This window comes from Odocoileus virginianus, chromosome 6, assembly GCF_023699985.2.
Source record: "Odocoileus virginianus isolate 20LAN1187 ecotype Illinois chromosome 6, Ovbor_1.2, whole genome shotgun sequence".
In the NCBI taxonomy this organism is placed as follows: Eukaryota; Metazoa; Chordata; class Mammalia; order Artiodactyla; family Cervidae; genus Odocoileus; species Odocoileus virginianus.
The window spans coordinates 13,018,076-13,037,578 of NC_069679.1; the positions used below are offsets into that span (position 1 = coordinate 13,018,076).

Here is a 19,503-nt window from a genome sequence, read left to right on the forward strand (position 1 = left end):
GGATTTTATCTGTTTTCGTTTGTTCCCTACCACTTGTGTACTTACTATTCTCTTTGGTTCATTGAGAACTTTAGGTCTTTTTTCACCATCTTCCTCTCCATTCCAAGTTCTGGATAATTTGTGTGTCTGCTTTGCTTATTATCTTTTTAATACCATCTTCAGTACTTTCAATATTTTAACTTCCTCATCACCAATGACTTCTCTTCATGCCACTTCAAATATCAGCTTCCATAACTGCATCCTACCCCTTGTCATCACTGAGCAGTGCTGAAATGTTGAAATTATATAACAGTCTCAGTATAGTCTCCTGTCTTTCCAGGTTTCTCACATTAAACTGGCACCATTTTTACCCATATCAGTTCACTCCTGTTTATTTCCTTTCCTATCTTTCTTAGATTCCATTGACAACCAGTTGCTGATACCTTCAACTCTCCTGTTTTGTTGTCACTTTCTACTCATGTGCCTAGAAAAAAATCAGTTTTAAATGTTTGAACTTTCTCTTTCCTTTATTCTCCGCAAAGTCATGTTCTTCTATTTGAGCCTCTTTAAATACGGTTACCAACCTTAACTGGGCGCTCAGTGCAGCTGAGGAATCCAGTTTTCCCTTTCTTTGTGCTTTCTTCCGACTGGAGCTACTTCAGGCGTTCACCACTACCTGCAGGCACCTTCCTCACATCTCCAGCCTACCCACACCATCAGCAGCTGTTCTCTCCTTATGCTTAAGAGACTGTATGAGCAATTAACAATGACTCCTATAACTTTAAAGTCTTTCCTACCCAGAGTATCAATTAAGGTGTTTTATTTCAATCATTACAGATTTTAACTAACTTCAGCAAAACAGAAAGTTTATTAGAATGATGTTGGATAGCTTAAAGGATCAATGGAAAAACTAAAGAACCAAAGTGTCTACTATAGCATTTAGATAAAAAAGGTTATTTTTCTATAAATTATCACTCTTCTCGGTTATATAATTAATTCTATCTGTTTGAATTTTCTTGAGACATTATGCCTAACGATGTATATGTTGTATGTTGTACAGTTTCTCATATACTGTAATTGCCTGGACAATCAACAATCCAGTGGAGTGCTTTGCTCTCAGTGTTTTAACATTGCAAAAGCATCTAGGAGTAAGGAATTTTTTTTGGTAAGGACATTTTTGTGTATAACAGTACCATTAATCACATCTAAGAAAATTAAAATGAATATCATCTAATATACTAAAAATTTTAATTCACCTGAATATTCCCTATATGCTATTTATAAACCAGGACTCAATAAAAGTTCACTCATTGCATTTTTGTCTCTTTAGTCATTTTTCATACCACTCTTAATATTGAATTTGATCCCTCAGTTAAGGTGGTGATCATTATGTTCATTATAAAAGTACTTCTCGTTCTTTTATAGTTAATGAGTAATTTGTGGATGACCCTCTGAAATTGTGTGACTATCCTTTTTTCCAGAAACCTCACTACTATTGCTCAGTAGTTTGAGCAATAATCAATAATGAATTAATTATTACTACAATTTAAAATTGAGTTTCTAAAAAGTTTTGTTTTTAAGTAGGAGTTTCTGAGTAAATGTTAAAGAGAAGATGTTGATAGTTGTTTAAATTCTGTAATTTTTACTATTTAGATATGGTAGACTGGTTGTTTGTATTTGACAGCCAGAGCTTTGCTTTGATACCTCACATCTGCTGTCACAGTTCATAATCTTTTACTCTTTGCAGAAACAGTGCAGCTTTTTTTTTTTAAGAAAGAACTTGCTTGTTTGCTAAAGAGAATATTAATGAAGAGTAGCATAGTTCATTGCAGTACTGACCAGTAGAAACGCAGTGTAAGCCACGTACATAATTAAAAATTTTAATGTGCCAATTTCCATGTACCATACCACATAAGAAAACCAAAAAGAAACAAGTGAAATTAATTTTAAGATATTTTATTTAAATATATCCAAAATATTTAAACATGTAATCAGTACAAAGTTATTGAGATATTTTGCATTCTTTGTGTGTGCACACAAAGTCTTCTAATTTTGGTGTGTATTTTATGTATTTAGAATGTCGCATTTCACATTTCCAATAGCCTCATGTCACTAAGTGACTGCTCTACTGGGCAGTGCCAATATCCAACTGAATATTGGTTTAGTGGTTATGATCTTGGTCACAGAAAAGCAGGACTAACTTGATTCAAATTTTGCTTTCTCCATAGGTAGCTTCTAAAAGTGTTAGTCGCTTGTTTCTGGGTGGCTCAGTGATGAAGAATCCGCTTGCCCGTGCAGGAGACGGGCTCAATCCCTGGGTTGGGAAGATCCCCTGGAGAAGGAAATGGCAACCCACCCCAGTATTCTTGCCTGAGAAACCCTTATGGACAGAGGAGCCTGGTGGGCTACAGTCCATGGGATCGCAAAAGAGTCAAACATAACTGAGCAACTAATTAACTAACAATAGGTAGCTTCATGATTTTGGACTTTACTTATTCTCTTTGTGGCTCAGTTTTCTCTTTGTAAATGAGAATAATTACTAATACTAGTTTGGAGAATTGAAAGAATACAAACAAAGCACTAGAGTAATGGGTGGTACATAGTATATATTCAGTAAATGTTAACTATTACTACTGTACCTTTAGACTTGGTCCCATAATTACCATTTTTTCATAGATGTATTTTTTAGAAATAAGACTAGATCTTGGATCCCTTGACTTCACTTTTGTATCAGGCTGTTTGTTGCCCTCAGTCTCCTTTACGTCCTGTGTGGTGACTTCAATAAGATGAACTAGCTTTTCCAGGACACTTTTGCTTTCAAGTGTTTACTCCTCTAGTTACTATAATTCATTGAAATGAGTGGGGAAATCCAACTCTGCAAATCACAATGAGTTAATAAAAGACATCGTTATGATTTTTTAAAAACCCACAAAAGTTTGACAGCTGTAATAACACTGGGTTGATGTATTTCTCTTTGTAAAATCCAAAAATTCCTCTCTATTGCAAAAGCCTATGTAGTTGTAGCAGCGAGATAAAATGTTAACATATGGAGTAGAGGTGATCTTGAATATTCATGATAGTTGTATCCAGTTCAGAGTTATTTAGAATATGTTTTAGATTACTATCCACTTTTGTATTAGGTCAGAGTAACTATAGATGATTGCACGGGAAGTAGTTAATGAAATTTTACAAAGGACATATCCTTTTTAAAAAATGTTGACAATTTACTGTGATAAAACATTTTGCAGTCAGAATACTAGTAAATTTTTAAATATTAGTCATGTTAGAAAAGTGTGAAACATTTAACAAAGTAGTATAGAATTACAGTGAATTGGTAAAACAGTGTCACCATTTGGATCTTTGGGTTACACCTCAGTGTTAATATTTGCGTTATATTATATAGCATTGAGCTTATATTTTCTTGTGTAATATACAAAAATGGAACTAAAAATTCTTGTTTCAGAAATTCAGAAGACCTTGCATCAGGTTTTGGGTGAGATGTATTACTCTTAGGACAGTCTTCTGGCCACAAATAACAAAAAGTTGCTTATAAGATGTTTAGATAACTATATGAACATGAAGATTTATATAGTTAATAGAAGTTCTATTTAGTGTAAAAATTTTTATATCTTTCTCATATAGAAGAATGAAAAATTCAGATTTTCCCTTAATTTTGAGCAGAAGTACAAGTATTGCTAATATTGTTGGCATGTTAACTGTTATTAACGTACCTTTCCTAAGAATTAGAGGATTTTCAGGTAATTGTTCAAAGCATTGGTGATATTGTTTGCAGGTTATCAGATTGTATCTAGTCTTCTTGCTGATCACATAGAAAGTTATGAAATATTAATGTTCTTTTATTTATGACACTTTGAAAAGTGATAATAAAACATTTTACACAGGGCAGATTTGAAATCATCTGAATGTAAAATTTTCAAGAATGAGGCTGATCTTAAACAGTGGAAATCTGATGTTATGCAAAGTCACTAAGAATCACTAATACTTAATTTCACCTTGGCCCACCCACCCACCAAATCTGCAGAGTTCCAAAAGGGATACAGACAAAACACAGAACAAGCCAAGGTGCAAAGGGCAAGGAGCACTGACAGACCAGAGGTCATTTTAATACTCTTGGAGTCTAGCCTCCTAGTTGGGAAGGTAGGCCTTAAATACAAAGTTAATTGGGCAGGATAAAAGACTTTTTCAGAGAGAGAGTTGTCAGGGAAGGCCTCTGTAGAAGTGACAGCTGGGTGGAAACATGAAGAATGAGAAGGAGCTAGACCTGTGATGTGAGTGGTTGTAGAGCAAGTGTTGAGGCAGAGGGAGAGCAAGTGCAGAGACTCTAGTGTGGGAAAGACGGTGGCTTGTCCAGGAAACTGAATTATGTGGCCAGAGTGTACTGAGTTAGAGTGCGATATCAGATTAGGTTGCGGAAAGGCAGGAAGCAGATCCTGTAGACTTTTTGAATGCCTTGGCAATAATGAATTTGGATTTTATATTAGCTGTAATAGGGTGCTGTTGAAAGATAAGGCAGAGAAGAAAGATGACCAAACTTGAGTTTTAAGGTCTCTTCATGTTATTTTATACATAATTGTCAAAATGTGATTAAAAATAAAAAGAAAGTCCATATTTTATGCATAGCAATTTCTAAAATGTGACTGGTAAACACAGAGTTGCTAGATGTTAGCAGTTTGGGGGAAAATAGTGTAGGCTTTTGGACTGTGAATAGTTACTATTAATTGAGGACCTGTTACCTGCCAAGCAGAAAGTGAAGTCACTCAGTTGTGTCTAACTCTTTGTGAGCCCATGGACTGCAGCCTACTGGGCTCCTCTGTCCATGGGATTTTCCAAGCAAGAGTACTGGAGTGGGTTGCCATTTCCTTCTCCAGGAGATCTTCCCGACCCTGGGATCGAACCCAGGTCTCCTGCATTGTAGGCAGACGCTTTACCATCTGAGCCACCAGGGAAGTCACTGCCAAGCAGAGCGTCCCTCATAGCTCAGTTGGTAAAGAATCTGCCTACAATGCAGGAGACCCCGGTTTGATTCCTGAGTCAGGAAGATCTGCTGGAGAAAGGGATAGGCTACCCACTCCAGTTTTTTGGGGCTTCCCTTGTGGCTCAGCTGGTAAAGAATCCAGTAAAGAACCTGCCCGCAATGTGGGAGACCTGGGTTCAATCCCTGAGTTGGGAAGAGTCCCTGGAGAAGGGAAAGACTACCCACTCCAGTATAGTGGTCTGGTGAATTCCATAGACTGTATATAGTCCATGGGGCCGCAAAGAGTCGGACATGACTGAGTGACTTTCACTTCACTTCACTTACCTGCCAAGCGGTGAGGTGGGTGCTTTTACACATCTTTACAGAAATCTCCTTAAAAGGAAGCCATTATTTTATAGGGGAGAAAATTGTTTTGTAGGGAATTCAGTCCTGAATAATCATTGGAAGGACTGATGATGAAGTTCCAATACTTTGGCCACTTGGTGCGAAGAACTGACTCATTGGAAAAGACCCAGACGCTGGGAAAGATTGAAGGCAGGAGGAGAAGGGGACGACAGAGGATGAGATGGTTGGATGGCATCACCAACTCGATGGACATGAGTTTGAGCAGGCTCCAGGAGTTGGTGATGGACAGGGAAGCCTGGTGTGCTGCAGTCCATGGGGTTGCAAAGAGTCGGACACAACTGAGTGACTGAACTGAACTGAGGGGAGAAGCAATTATTTTATAAGGGAGGAAGTTTTGAATACAGAAAGAAATTAACTAGCCCGTCAGAGCTAGGATTTGCAACCATGTCTGCCTGGCTGCGTTTTACCAAAGTTTTTTCCCACTTGGCTGTTTTTGCTGGGGGAGGGGAAAAGGAAGAAGGTTGAAGACTAAAGAAAAGAAAAGTGCTCTTACTATAATAAATTTTTATTGAATAAATTCACAGATTTTTCATTTTGAAGCGTGATTGGAAAGGTAGATGCTATAAATTAGAACAATCAAATTGAATTTCTGTATTAGGACATTATGATCTTGAAAAAGAATTTCTGATCCAGCTTTGATTATAACTGACATTCATTTTTTAAATGATATATCTGTACCGTAAAAACTTTTCAAAACGTGTTTATCAGTTAAAATCATACATGTAATATTAACAACTAGCCACTTATCTAACTTGAAATTCCCAGGAAAGGAGTTCTGCATGCTTCATAGATTGAGTTTTTGGAGGAATTAGCTGTACGGGGCAGAGAGAGGACATTGATTGTTGTATAGCAAAACGGGATAGAAAACATTTGTTAATGCATAAGTGTTCCCTGTTCTTAATAGATAACATTAGTATATTTGGTTGAGCCCTTAGGATGTTGAATTACTTGAACTCACTTTTAAATGTTTTAACTATAAATTGAGAACCAGAAGCAAGAGAGCCTGAACTCTATGGTGATAGTGAACTCTGAGAGCTCAGGAAGGATGAAATATGGGATTAAGGATTGACTGGATGGAATAGGATGATCAAAAGTAATGTCAAAGAGTAAAAGAAATATGAAGTCCATCGACATTAGTCTCTTGGCTTAGAGTGAAGAGATAATTTTCCTAGGATGAATAACACTGTACAGAGCACTTAAATTTGTAGGTGTATAAAAATGTTTGCTTATCCTTCTGTTCCATATTCCTGCTACTGTCAATAACTTTGAACCTCTTTAGGCAGTAAGACAGCTAGATATCTTTTTATTTCTGCCAGTATTCATATCCTATGTGTGTTTTTTTTTTTTAACTCTGGGTACAATACAATTTAAAATAATTATTGGCCACATAATTAAAGTGTGCAGTGAGTGTTATGATTTGTTGATATTTGGGAGTGGGGGCATTTCAGCTGAAATGAGTTTCTTGTGGATATTTTCCTTTCATAAGATGGAATTCCATCAAGAAGTGTGAAATATTCTATCAAAAAGTGAGGAATAGCCTATCAAGAAGTGAGAGCTATTCCATTAAGAAGTGAGAAATTTACAGAGACTTGGGAACATAGAAGAGATCAGATAGGATCATTAAACCTATTTCAGAATAATTTGTATGGTGACTCTGGTTGTAGTAAACTAAAATTAAACAAACTTGAGTGGATAGGGAATCAGAACCCTGGTGAGAAGTATAGGACGGTTTTTATACAAAGTCAGCTGAGAAGTGAGTGTCTGATGACACTTCTACTGTGACAAAGGAAAAGTGGTTAAAGACAGTGGTGATGGATCTTTTGAAAAATAATCCTCTGTCCTCAACAAAGGATTAATCACCACCACCAACAGAAAATTTGTTTTTAAAAAGATGACAAGGATGTGTTAAGCAATTGTTCATAGTTTTTAAAGTAAACAGTACAGAAATCAATGAAGTGAAAACCCTTCTCTCTATATCCTCTCCATCAGCAGCAGCTCAATCCCGCTACTCTACCTAGGAGAAAACTCTATTGACTGTTTAGTGTTTATTTTTCCAGACTTCTCCCTCTATATTTACATTTAAATATATGCACATACACATATATACTCGTGTACATATATTTTAATGTAAGTGGGATCATCTTGAATGTTTTTTTATTTAGCAAATATATGCATTTTGACAATCATTAAATCTCAGTATATGAATATACCCTAGACTTTTCATATTGTCCCCATCTAGGCACACTATATATATAAAGATGAAAATAGCTTTATTTCTGCTTAAAGAAACAATGAAACCACAAAAGTAGTAGCACAAAACAGAGCTAAATTTTTAAAAATAATCTTAGGACAAAGAAAACCTTTTAAAATATAACAGGTTTGCTTTTAGGTAGTTAAAATGTATTAGCTAAAAATCAGAGTAGAAAAAAGAACATTTACAAAACATCGTTATCTATGCCCAAAGATTACTTTTAGTCAATAGGATGAATAATCCATTAGAAAAATGGACAGAGTGTGTAGTGAATTTATGAAAGAAATACAGCCAGTAAACATAGAAGAGATACCTCGTTACCAAAGAAGCATTTCCATTTTCTGCCTCTTTTACATTCTGTAGAAAATTTCACTTTTTGAATACTAGAATTTTAAATATTTCTAAATCTTATTATAGGGTTACAATAAAGCTTCTACTAGATATTCATATCATCTAGCAAGGCTGGATTATTTCCAGTAGCAGGGTCTTTTTTCCTAAATGGGTCAAGTTTTGATTTCCTAATGAAAAGTAGGTTTTATTAATTAGATGTGAATATGAATTTATTGGATATTCATAGTAAAATGACTATATTTTTGTATCATACCTAAAGGAGAAGTCCAAAATAATTTTTGGACATACTATATTTTCTTACAGAAATAATAGAGAAAAGTTTTGTTTAACTTTGTTCTTTCTCTTTATTATTTTTATAGGATCCAGCATTCGGACATTCACTCCATTTTATTTTTTGGCGGAACCAGTGGATACACTCTCCGTTAGAGGCTCTTCTGTTATATTAAACTGTTCAGCATATTCTGAGCCTTCTCCAAAAATTGAATGGAAAAAAGATGGAACTCTTTTAAACTTAGTGTCAGATGATCGACGCCAGCTTCTCGCAGATGGGTCTTTGTTTATCAGCAGTGTGGTGCATTCCAAACACAACAAACCTGATGAAGGTTATTACCAGTGTGTAGCCACTGTTGAGAGTCTTGGAACTATTGTCAGCAGAACAGCCAAGCTCACAGTAGCAGGTAAGTTTCACTGAATAATTTATTTGCATTTTGAAGTTTTCATAAAGAGTAAATCTTGGTGAAAGTGGTGTTATCCTAGCATTTTCATTAAATTGGTCACAGCAAGTACACTCATTTAACAGGCATCAGTTGAGCATATACTGTGTGTAGGATTATGCTTGGATTTGCTCGTTCTGTAGGGAGAAAGCTGGAACACTTTTCCCTTTCTGGTGGCTTCAGGGTGTTATCAGAAGTACTGAACCAGGTCTTCTAATCTTTTTAACCTGGAAATGACAAAAGTTGTGTAGGAAAGTTGAGTTACTTTGATTATGAACTTTTATCCTACCCAGCATAGCCATTTAGTGTGATTCTGTAAAGCTTGTAGTATAGCCAGAGACTTGGTTCTTTATGCCTTAACCAGGGAAATGACATTTAATTGGATTTTTAAAAATCTGTAGGATGTATGTATGTGTATATACATGTGTGTGTGTGTATATACACACACATATATAAACACGTGTGTGTGTGTGTGTGTGTGTGTGTGTGTGTGTAGGATTCCCAGGTGGGTCAGTGGTAAAGAGTCCTTCTGCTAATGCAGGAGATGTAGGTTAGATCCCTCGGTCAGGAAGATCACCTGGAGTAGGAAATGGCAACCTACTCCAGTATTCTTGCCTGTAAAGTTCCATGGGCAGAACCTGGCAGTCTACAGTCCTATAGTCCATGGGGTCGCAGAGAATTAGACACGACTAAGCATGCACACATGCATGCATGTATGCCTGTGTGTGTGTGTGTGTGTGTATGAATGAGTAGAGTAGAAATGAGTATGAGTAGAAAAGTTGTAAAGAGAAAAAAGTCACTCCCTTTTAGAGCATTCCTATTTGAAGAATGTTGGAAAGTGTAATAGCAATTAAAGATCTAGAAGAGTAAGCTATGTTTCCTACAGAGGTGTAGTGGACAAACATTCAGATCAGTGTTTCTACACTTGAGAATCAGATGAAGTAAGTTCTTGTAAAGGGTCACATTGTACAAAAATTGTTTTATCTTTGGTTTATATTCTCACCTTGGTGAAATGTGAACATGTGAAAAAAGAGTATGTCTGAGACAGTAGTTTCCTATCTTATTCCCATTCCAGAGTCATGGTCCCCCATCCCCTGCTCACTCCAGGTTGTATTAATATTTGCTCATTCACTCAGTGTATGATGGCTCTTTTCTTCTTTGGAGCCAAATACTCAAAGTTGAATTTGAGTGTGATGTGTAGTCACTGTAATTATTTCATAATCACAGATTGAGGATTGAGGCGGGGGGGAAGAATCAGGCCTCTTGACAATTTGCCTTTTCCTTTTTTTCTTCTTTCTTTTAAAATTCCTTTTTTGCCAGGCTGTCTCCAACTGTTGATAAATAAGTTTACATTATGACTGACTGCCTGTATAACTCAGGTTCTTGAACTGGGCTTTTAATCTTGACTCATTCCTCTCAACTGTCCCCCACATCCAGTCACCAAATCCACTGAATTCTGCTTCCTAATTTCTCTGTACTTGATTCACATGCCCCCTCCTGAGGCCACTCCTGGTCATCCCTCAGCACAGCCGAGTAACTGTCCGGCATCTCATTTTTTCCCTTCTCTTACCCCATCTCCACTCTGTGGTCAGAGGACTCTTTCTCACCCTTCAGTGATCTAATGTAAACTGCATCAAGTTAATGGCTGACCTCTAACAGGCTTCTTGAGTCCTTTCATGAGCTGGCCTCCAGTTCTCCAACTTCGTTTCTTAGCACTCCGCCCAGAAAGTGGAAACAGCTTACATGTCTATCAAGTGATGGATGGATAACTACAATGTAGTATATTCATACATGGAATATTATTCAGCAATAATGAAGAATGAAGTGCTGAGATATATATATATATATATTATACACACACACACACACACATATATATATTCAGTTCAGTTCAGTCACTCAGTCGTGTCCGACTTTTTGTGACCCCATGAACCACAGCACACCAGGCCTCCCTGTCCATCACCAGCTCCCAGAGTTCACACAAACCCATGTCCATTGAGTCAGTGATGCCATCCAACCATCTCATCCTCTGTCGTCCCCTTCTCCTCCCGCCCTCAATCTTTCCCAGCATCAGGGTCTTTTCAAATGAGTCATCAGCTCTTCACATCAGGTGGCCAAAATATTGGAGTTTCAGCTTCAACATCAGTCCTTCCAATGAACACCCAGGACTGATCTCCTTTAGGATGGACTGGCTGGATCTTCTTGCAGTCCAAGAGACTTTCAAGAGTCTTCTCCAACACCACAGTTCAAAAGCATCAATTCTTCGGCGCTCAGCTTTCTTTGTAGTCCAACTCTCACATCCATACATGACTACTGGAAAAACCATAGCCTTGACTAGATGGACCTTTGTTGACAAAGTAATGTCTCTGCTTTCTAATATGCTGTCCAGATTGGTCCTAACTTTCCTTCCAAGGAGCAAATCGTCTTTTAATTTCATGGCTGCAGTATCATCTGCAGTGATTTTGGAGCCCCAAAATAAAGTCAGCCACTGTATATAGTAACATGAATAAGCCTTAAAAGCAGTGTGATAAGTGAAATAAGTCACTCACAGAAGACCACATATCATATGACTTCATATATATGAAATGTCCAGAGTAGGCAAATATATAGAGCCAAACAAAAGGTAGATTGGTGGTTTTCTAGGACTGGAGATGGGAGGAATAAGGGCATGGAGTGGCTGGGAAAAGGGTGAATGTAAGAAATGGGAATGACTGCAAGTGAATACAAAGTTTCTTTGGGGATGATGAAAGTGTTTCAAAATTAGATTATAGTGATAGCTGCAAAACTGGGCTTATAAATTTGAATTGTGTACTTTAAATGGTACCTTTTAAGGTATATAAATTGTAGCTCAATTAAACTTTTTTAAAATGCTGCCAAAAAAAGAGATGCTGCTGCATTGCCATTTCGAAAGATTATTGATTAGAGTTCTTTGTTTGCAAGCAATAGAAACTGACTCTGGCCAAGTCAAATACAGATGAGGAATTTTTTAAAACCTACTAAGTTGATAGCTCATAGAATTAAATGTGAGAGGTCATTTTCTCTGGGCTGTCTCGTGTCTCCACACCAGAAGTTTTTCTTTGACTGTCTGGGCAGTACCCTGGCTGTGGGTATTTTGTGCCTGAAGGTGGGATGACTGGGTAGTCTAAATACAGACACTGTTAATCCCATCGTGTCAGCCTCATGTCTCACTCCCACTCTCCTTCTGCAGTTCTCCAGAGGCAGTAGGACAAACTGGTCTCCCACGTGTGAGCACAGGAAGCTGCAGCATTTTCTGCCTCGATGTGTCGGTTATGAGTTTCTCCATCTGCTTTCCCTATCCAGAAACTTTTTGAAATCTCTTGTCTGCCAACTCCACATATGTTGTTGTGGGTTTATATTTTTAAAAATTACTCATTTTCATGAGAGCACAGGAGGGAGAATATTTTGACTTTTTAAAAATAGAACTGGTTCTTGGTTTTATTTGATTCCTTTTTTCTGGTTTTATTAGTTTCTGTGTTTATCTTTGTTAATTCTTCAAATTTTCTAATTTCTGAAAAGTAGATATTTGGTTAATTATATGTTTATTTTTTCCTTCAAAAGTCCTCTTGAAATAAGAGTATAAAAAATTGTAGCAGGGTTAGACAACTTTTAAGAGTAAAGTAATGCTTAAAATTCTCCAAGCCAGGCTTCAGCAATACGTGAACTGTGAACTTTCAGATGTTCAAGCTGATTTTAGAAAAGGCAGAGGAACCAGAGATCAAATTGCCAACATCTGCTGGATCATCGAAAAAGCAAGAGAGTTCCAGAAAAACATCTATTTCTGCTTTATTGACTATGCCAAAGCCTTTGACTGTGTGGATCACAATAAACTGGAAAATTCTGAAAGAGATGGGAATACCAGACCACCTGACCTGCCTCTTGAGAAACCTGTATGCAGGTCAGGAAGCAACAGTTAGAACTGGACATGGAACAACAGACTGGTTCCAAATAGGAAAAGGAGTACGTCAAGGCTATATATTGTCACCCTGCTTATTTAACTTACATGCAGAGTACATCATGAGAAATGCTGGGCTGGAGGAAGCACAAGCTGGAATCAGGTTTGCTGGGAGAAATATCAATAACTTCAGATATGCAGATGACACCACCCTTATGGCAGAAAGTGAAGTAGAACTAAAGAGCTTCTTGATGAAAGTGAAAGAGGAGAGTGAAAAAGTTGGCTTAAAGCTCAACATTCAGAAAACTAAGATCATGGCATCTGGTCCCATCACTTCATGGGAAATAGATGGGGAAACACTGGCTGACTTTATTTTTGGGGGGCTCCAAAATCACTGCAGATGGTGACTGCAGCCATGAAATTAAAAGACGCTTACTCCTTGGAAGGAAAGTTATGACCAACCTAGACAGCATACTAAAAAGCAGAGACATTACTTTGTCAACAAAGGTCCATCTAGTCAAGGCTATGGTTTTCCCAGTAGTCATGTATGGATGTGAGAGTTGGACTATAAAGAAAGCTGAGTGCCAAAGAATTGATGCTTTTGAACTGAGGTGTTGGAGAAGACTCTTGAGAGTCCCTTGAACTACAATGAGGTCCAACCAGTCCATCCTAAAGGAGATCAATCCTGGGTGTTCATTGGAAAGACTGATGTTGAAGCTGAAACTCCAATACTTTGGCCACCTGATGCGAAGAGCTGACTCATTGGAAAAGACCCTAATGCTGGGAAAGATTGAGGGCGGGAGGAGAAGGGGATGACAGAGGATGAGATGGTTGGATGGCATCACTGACTCAATGGACATGGGTTTGTGTGAACTCCAGGAGTTGGTGATGGACAGGGAGGCCTGGTGTGCTACGGTCCATGGGGTCGCAAAGAGTTGGACATGACTGAGCAACTGAACTGAACTGAAGAGTATTATATCCATATGGAGTAATTGACCATCATAGAACGAGAACACCTGGAATTATGTTTCTCATAATTAATTTGTTAGCCTTTAAAGAAACATTTTGTTGCAGTCTGAGCATGTTAAAGTCACTTTTTAAATACAATTTTCTTTTCCCCTTGGCAAAAACAAGTTTATTGAAGAAGAATGGAAAGAACACCTAAGGAAGAGGTGGACCAAGCCAAGAGAGGCTCTGGCCTCATTTTTATATAATTTTTAAAGGTTACTTTCCCTGATAGCTCAGTTGGTAAAGAACCCATCTGCAATGCAGGAGACCCCACTTCGGTTCCTGTGTTGGGAAGATCTGCTGGAGAAGGGATAGGCTACCCACTCCAGTATTCTTGGGCTCCCCCTGTGGCTCAGCTGTTAAAGAATCCGCCTGCAATGCTGGAGACCTGGGTTCGATCCCCGAGTTGGGAAGATCCCCTGGTGAAGGGAAAGGCTACCCACTCCAGTACTCTGGCCTGGAGAATTCTATGGACTGTATAGCCCATGGAGTTGCAGAGAGTCAGACACAACTGAGTGACTTGCACTTTCACTTCCATTTACAGTTATTATAAAAATTATTGTCTATATTCCCTGTGTTGTGCAGTACATCCTTGAGCCTGTCTTACACTCAGTAGTTTGTACCTCCCCCTCCCTTGTATCACACCCCATACTTGCCTCCCATAACCACTAATTTGTTCTCTATATCTCCTCCTAACCATTACATTCTGTGGCATCTACAGAGTATTTATGACTTTTTTTGGTTAATATTTTATTTTGAAATGATTACTAATTTGTGGACTTGTTGCAAGAATGAAACCAAGAAATCTCATATATTCACTCTTATTATCTGATAACATTTTACCACATTTGCCTTATCATCTAATATGCACATACCCAAATAAAAATTTTTTTCTGACTCTTTCAGGGTGATTTGGGAATGTTACCCCAACCCGAATACTTCTGTTTATATTTCCTAAAAAAAAGAACTTTTTCCTCAGTAAACATCCATCAAGATCAGGAAATTAACCTTAATAAAAAATGCTATCATTTAATTGATAGGTACAATTCAAATGTCACTAGTTATCTCAATAATGTTCTTAATAGCAGGAAAAATAAAAGTAAAACTTTGCCCCATCATCCCTCTTTCTTTCCAGTCCTGGATTACAAGTTTAGTACTTAGTCATTCTCTCTTTAGAGTTTTACAGTCTCAAACCATTATTCAGTTCATCCTTGTCTCATTTTGGATTTTCTAGTTTTCCTCCATGAAGGGATTCAGCTTTTGCATTTTGGGGAGGAATGTCACAGAAGAGATGCTGTATTCTTAGTGCATCATATCAGAAAGCATGTGGTGTTTTGTTCCATTACTGGTAGTGTTAACTTTTATTACTTGGTTAAGATTGTCTGTACTATGCCTCTCTACTCTAAAGTTAATAAATATTTTGTACTTTAATTAGTAATAAGTATTTGAAGAAGATATAATTTGATACTCTATAAACATCCCTATTCCTCATCCAACTTTCACTTACTAGTTTTAGCATTCATTCTTCATTCTTTGCGGCATTAATTATCATTATCCCAGAGTTAGCCAGAGGGAACTCCTTTTGATCTGACTTCTGTGTTCTTTGGCTATGTCCATTTTAGTCTTTGGGTACTTCTTTGCTTTCTGTCACAAGATGTTCCAGACTGTTATTTCCCTACTCTAGTCCTAGAATCAACCATTTATCCAAGTAGCCTTAGTTCCTTGAGGTGGGAGAATAGTATTTTAGAAATCATGATCAGGTCACCATATGTATTCATTGTTACTGAAGTAAGATGATTCTGGGCTCTTTCTGGACAGAGCTAGGATATTTGTGTGTGTGTGTGTACATATTTGTAATAACTGTATTATTGTATTGTATACAGTACAGTAACTGTATTGTAATAACTGTGAAATGTATATATATTTTTACCTCACTTCTTCCACTATGAGGAATCTGACTCCAGTTACTCCTAGTACATTATTTACTTGATCTGTATTCCGGTATGTAGCCAATTTCCTGACCCATGGACCTTCTTTTTAAACCTTGTTCTACTATACTTGTGGCCAAACAAGCTGACTTGCTCCTGGTTCCATGACTATTTTAAAGTAATTTTTAACTACATTTTATACTTTTTTTCTTTTTATTTATTGTCCAGGTCTTCCAAGATTTGCCAGCCAACCAGAGCCTTCTTCAGTTTATGTTGGGAACAGTGCAGTTCTGAATTGTGAAGTTAATGCAGATTTGGTCCCGTTTATGAGGTGGGAACAGAACAAACAGCCTCTTCTTCTGGATGATAGAGTTATCAAACTTCCAAGTGGAATGCTAGTTATCAGCAACGCAACTGAAGGAGATGGGGGACTCTATCGCTGCATGGTTGAAAGTGGTGGGCCACCAAAGTATAGTGAGGAAGCTGAATTAAAAGTTCTTCCAGGTATTAATTCATTATCTCATGTGGTTTAACTAAAGTGAAAGTGCAGTCACTCAGTCATGTCCAAGTCTCTGCGACCCCATGGACTGTAGCCTGCCAGACTCCTCCGTCCATGGGATTTTCCAGGCAAGAGTACTGGAGTGGGTTGCCATTTCCTTCTCCAGAGGATCTTCCCTACCCAGAGATCAAACTCGGGTCTCCTGCATTATAAGCAGATGCTTCACCATCTGAGCCACCAGCAAAGTCCTAGTTCAAGGTAGAAAACAAAAAACTATTGCTCTATAGCAATGTCTTCCAACCTACTTTCTGACTTGCTTTTATATAGAAGATGTCTTATTTCTGCCATGTCTTATTTCATGGCAGACAGAGGTGATATTTTTTCTCTGAATCTGTGTTATCAGTCACAAATCCTCCAAACCAGCTTGAGGTAAACAAGATTCTTGGTGTCAAAAGATGAACCACCATGAAATATCTGAAACAAAAAATACAGATTGTTTTGTGTACCTAAGGGAGAGCTATGTTTGTAAAGCATAGTCATCTTGAATAATGCAGACTAATGAAATTTTTTGCAAGACATTGTTCTTGGTTAGGAGACTGGGTTGGGAAGATCCTGTGGAGAAGGAAATGGCAACCAACTCCAATATTCTTGCCTGGAGGATCCCATGGGCAGAGGAGCCTGGCAGGCTACAGTCCATGGGGCCTTAGTGACTAAACCAAGTCTCCTATAAAATTTTTTGAAAGACACTGTTCTTAGTGTGTTGGTTAGGAGACTGGGATGGGTTGATGTCAGTAATAGAAGCATGTTTTATCATTGGTTACAGAGGTGAGAACGATGTCAGCCTTAGAAGCAAGGGGTTCCACCACCGAATGGCTAATAACTTTTAGAGGCATTGGATAAACTCATTGGTTGGCTTTCAAACTGAAGACAGTTGTGCTGAAGTGTTAGACAGTGTTTGTTACCATGACTGCAGAACTGTCATTGGTTAGTTACACAAGTTTAAAGCCAGCTCTGGTGGTTGTCACAGTGGTTATAGAACATGTTTTCCTAAGAGTTTGGAGCAAAGAGTCTCATCTCTGCCTGAGAACAGTCTTTCTTCTCCAAACTTAACAGTAGAAAGATGGTACTGATGAATCTGTTTTCAGGGCAGCAGTGGAGATGCAGACATAAAGAACAGACTTTCAAACACAGTGGGGGAAGGAGAGGGTGGGATGGATTCAGACAGTAGCATGGAAACACATACATTACCATGTGTAAAACAGATAGCAAGTGGGAAATTGCTTTATGATGCTGGGAGCTTAGGCTGGTGCTCTGTGATAGCTTAGAAGGGTGGGAGTTGAGAGGAAGATTGAAGAGCCTGAGGACATGTGTATATCTACGGCTTATTCGTGTTAATGTGTGGCAGAAACCAATACAATATTGTGAAACCATTATCTCCCAATTAAAAAAAAAAAACTAGAAATATCACCCCATCTAATAGATAACCCTATCTTCTACCCCAGGAGTATGATCTTTTATATGCCTGTAAGAGGGTGACTCTATAAAGTGTGAACACACATATAGTGGTAGCCTGATAGTTGCACCATTGTAAAAATTAAAGGAGTGACTGTCTCAGTGAGCAAGTTAAACAGATGAAGGTCAAAGATTTTTAGAAGTAGCACATAGGTATAGGGAAGGAAAAGAAAGGAAACCTCTTATGATATCTCTGTGAGTGGTGAGGATGCTAAGGTCCTGAGCTTGCTCAGTCTTTTTCCTATTTGTACCACTTATGAAGTATTTTCCTTATGTTATCTTTTAAAATGAAGGGGGTTCAAGTCAAATCTCAGTTTGGTGACCAGTAAGGACACTGAAAGCAGGAGCTATAACTTAAACATGTTTAAGCCTCCCAGAGAGCCTCAGACAAAGTTTTGTACATGGGAATTATTAAGAAATGCTTGCTAATTTAAATGGAATTTTCCTGTCATTTTTGCTTAAACTGTTTTATTGTATAAAGCCACACAGACTGAATCAGAATTTGCTATAGTGTTTTCTTAACCATTTTCTTTTGTTTAAAATTTTTTTTCAGATCCTGGTGCAACATCAAACTTGGTATTTTTGAAACAACCTTCTTCCTTAATCAGAGTCATTGGTCAGAGTGCAGTGTTGCCATGTGTTGCTTCAGGACTTCCTACTCCAACCGTTAGATGGATGAAAAATGAGGAGACAGTTGACACAGAAAGGTACCATTGTCTGCTTAAAAGCCTTTTTCAGCCTTGGCTTATGACTTGGTCTAATCTTATTTGAGAGTATTGATTAATTTTAAAAAGATTATCTCTTTTATTTTTATTTAAACACATCATGATGCTTATTTATCATTCTTGAAATATGTTTATACACTATATATGATTAGGATGTTTAAAGAATGCTTTTAAGATATTAACAGATAATTATTCCATTGGTTCTTCTTAGCTTAAGGCCCTAGGACTTCCTTCCTTAAGTTGTTGGAAGAGTTTCTTATGCTGACTACCTGAGATGTCTAACTTACTCTCATATGCATTTTGTCAATGATAGTTTTTTCCTTTACTTAAACAGTAAAAGAAAATGTATTCCTCATTTTTTTGTTTTTGACTTTTAGAATCATACCAGCTTCCTTCTATGACCACAAATTTTTCATCTTACACATAAGCCTTTTCTGTTGACATTGACCACTCTATTTTCCCTCCCAAACACTGTCATTAATTCCTTTTGTTGTTGTTCAGTTGCTAAGTCATGTCCGACTCTGCAACCCCATGAACTGCAGCATGCCAGGCTCCCCTGTCCTTCACTATTTCCGCGAGTTTGCTTAGATTGTTGTCCATTGAGTTGGTGATGCTATCTAACCCTCTCATCCTCCCCTACCCTCGTCTCCTTTTTTCTTCAATCTTTCCCAGCATCAGGGTCTTTTCCAGTAAGTCGGCTCTTCACATCATGTGTCCAGAGTTTTAGAGCGTCAGCATCAGGCCTTCCAGCGATCATTCAGGGTTGATTTCCTTTAGCATGAGTGTTTTGATCTCCTTGCTGTCCAAGGAACTCTCAAGAAGCTTCTCCAGTACCATAATTCAAAAGTATCAATTCTTCGACTCTCTGCCTTCTTTATGGTCCAGCTCTCATATTTGTACATGACTACTAGAAAAACCATAACTTTTGACTGTACGAACCTTCATCAGCAAAGTGATGTCTCTGCTTTTTAATATGCTATCTAGGTTTGTCATAGATAAGTGTCTTCCAGGAGGCAAGTGTCTTCTGATTTCATGGCTACAGTCACCATCAGCGGTGATTTTGGAGCCCAAGGAAATAAGATCTGTCACTGCTTCTACTTTTCCCCCTTCTATTTGCCATGAAGTAATGAGACCTGATGCCATTATCTTAGTTTTCTGAATGTTGAGTTTCAGGCCAGCCTTTTCACTCATCTCTTTCACCTTCTTCAAGATGTTCTTTAGTT

At 37.8% G+C, this 19,503-nt stretch overlaps 1 protein-coding gene across 9 annotated transcripts in view; it reads left to right on the plus strand.

Annotated features, from left to right (window-relative positions):
- Positions 1-19,503, plus strand: part of NEO1 (neogenin 1) — a 216,935-nt gene that overhangs the window by 57,699 nt on the left and 139,733 nt on the right. For all 9 annotated transcript variants that reach the window (XM_070468796.1, XM_070468803.1, XM_070468805.1 and 6 more), the window contains exons 2-4: positions 8,342-8,659; positions 15,773-16,048; positions 18,109-18,262. In XM_070468796.1, the coding sequence (XP_070324897.1) occupies positions 8,342-8,659; positions 15,773-16,048; positions 18,109-18,262 (748 nt within the window). The remainder of the gene's footprint in view (positions 1-8,341; positions 8,660-15,772; positions 16,049-18,108; positions 18,263-19,503) is intronic.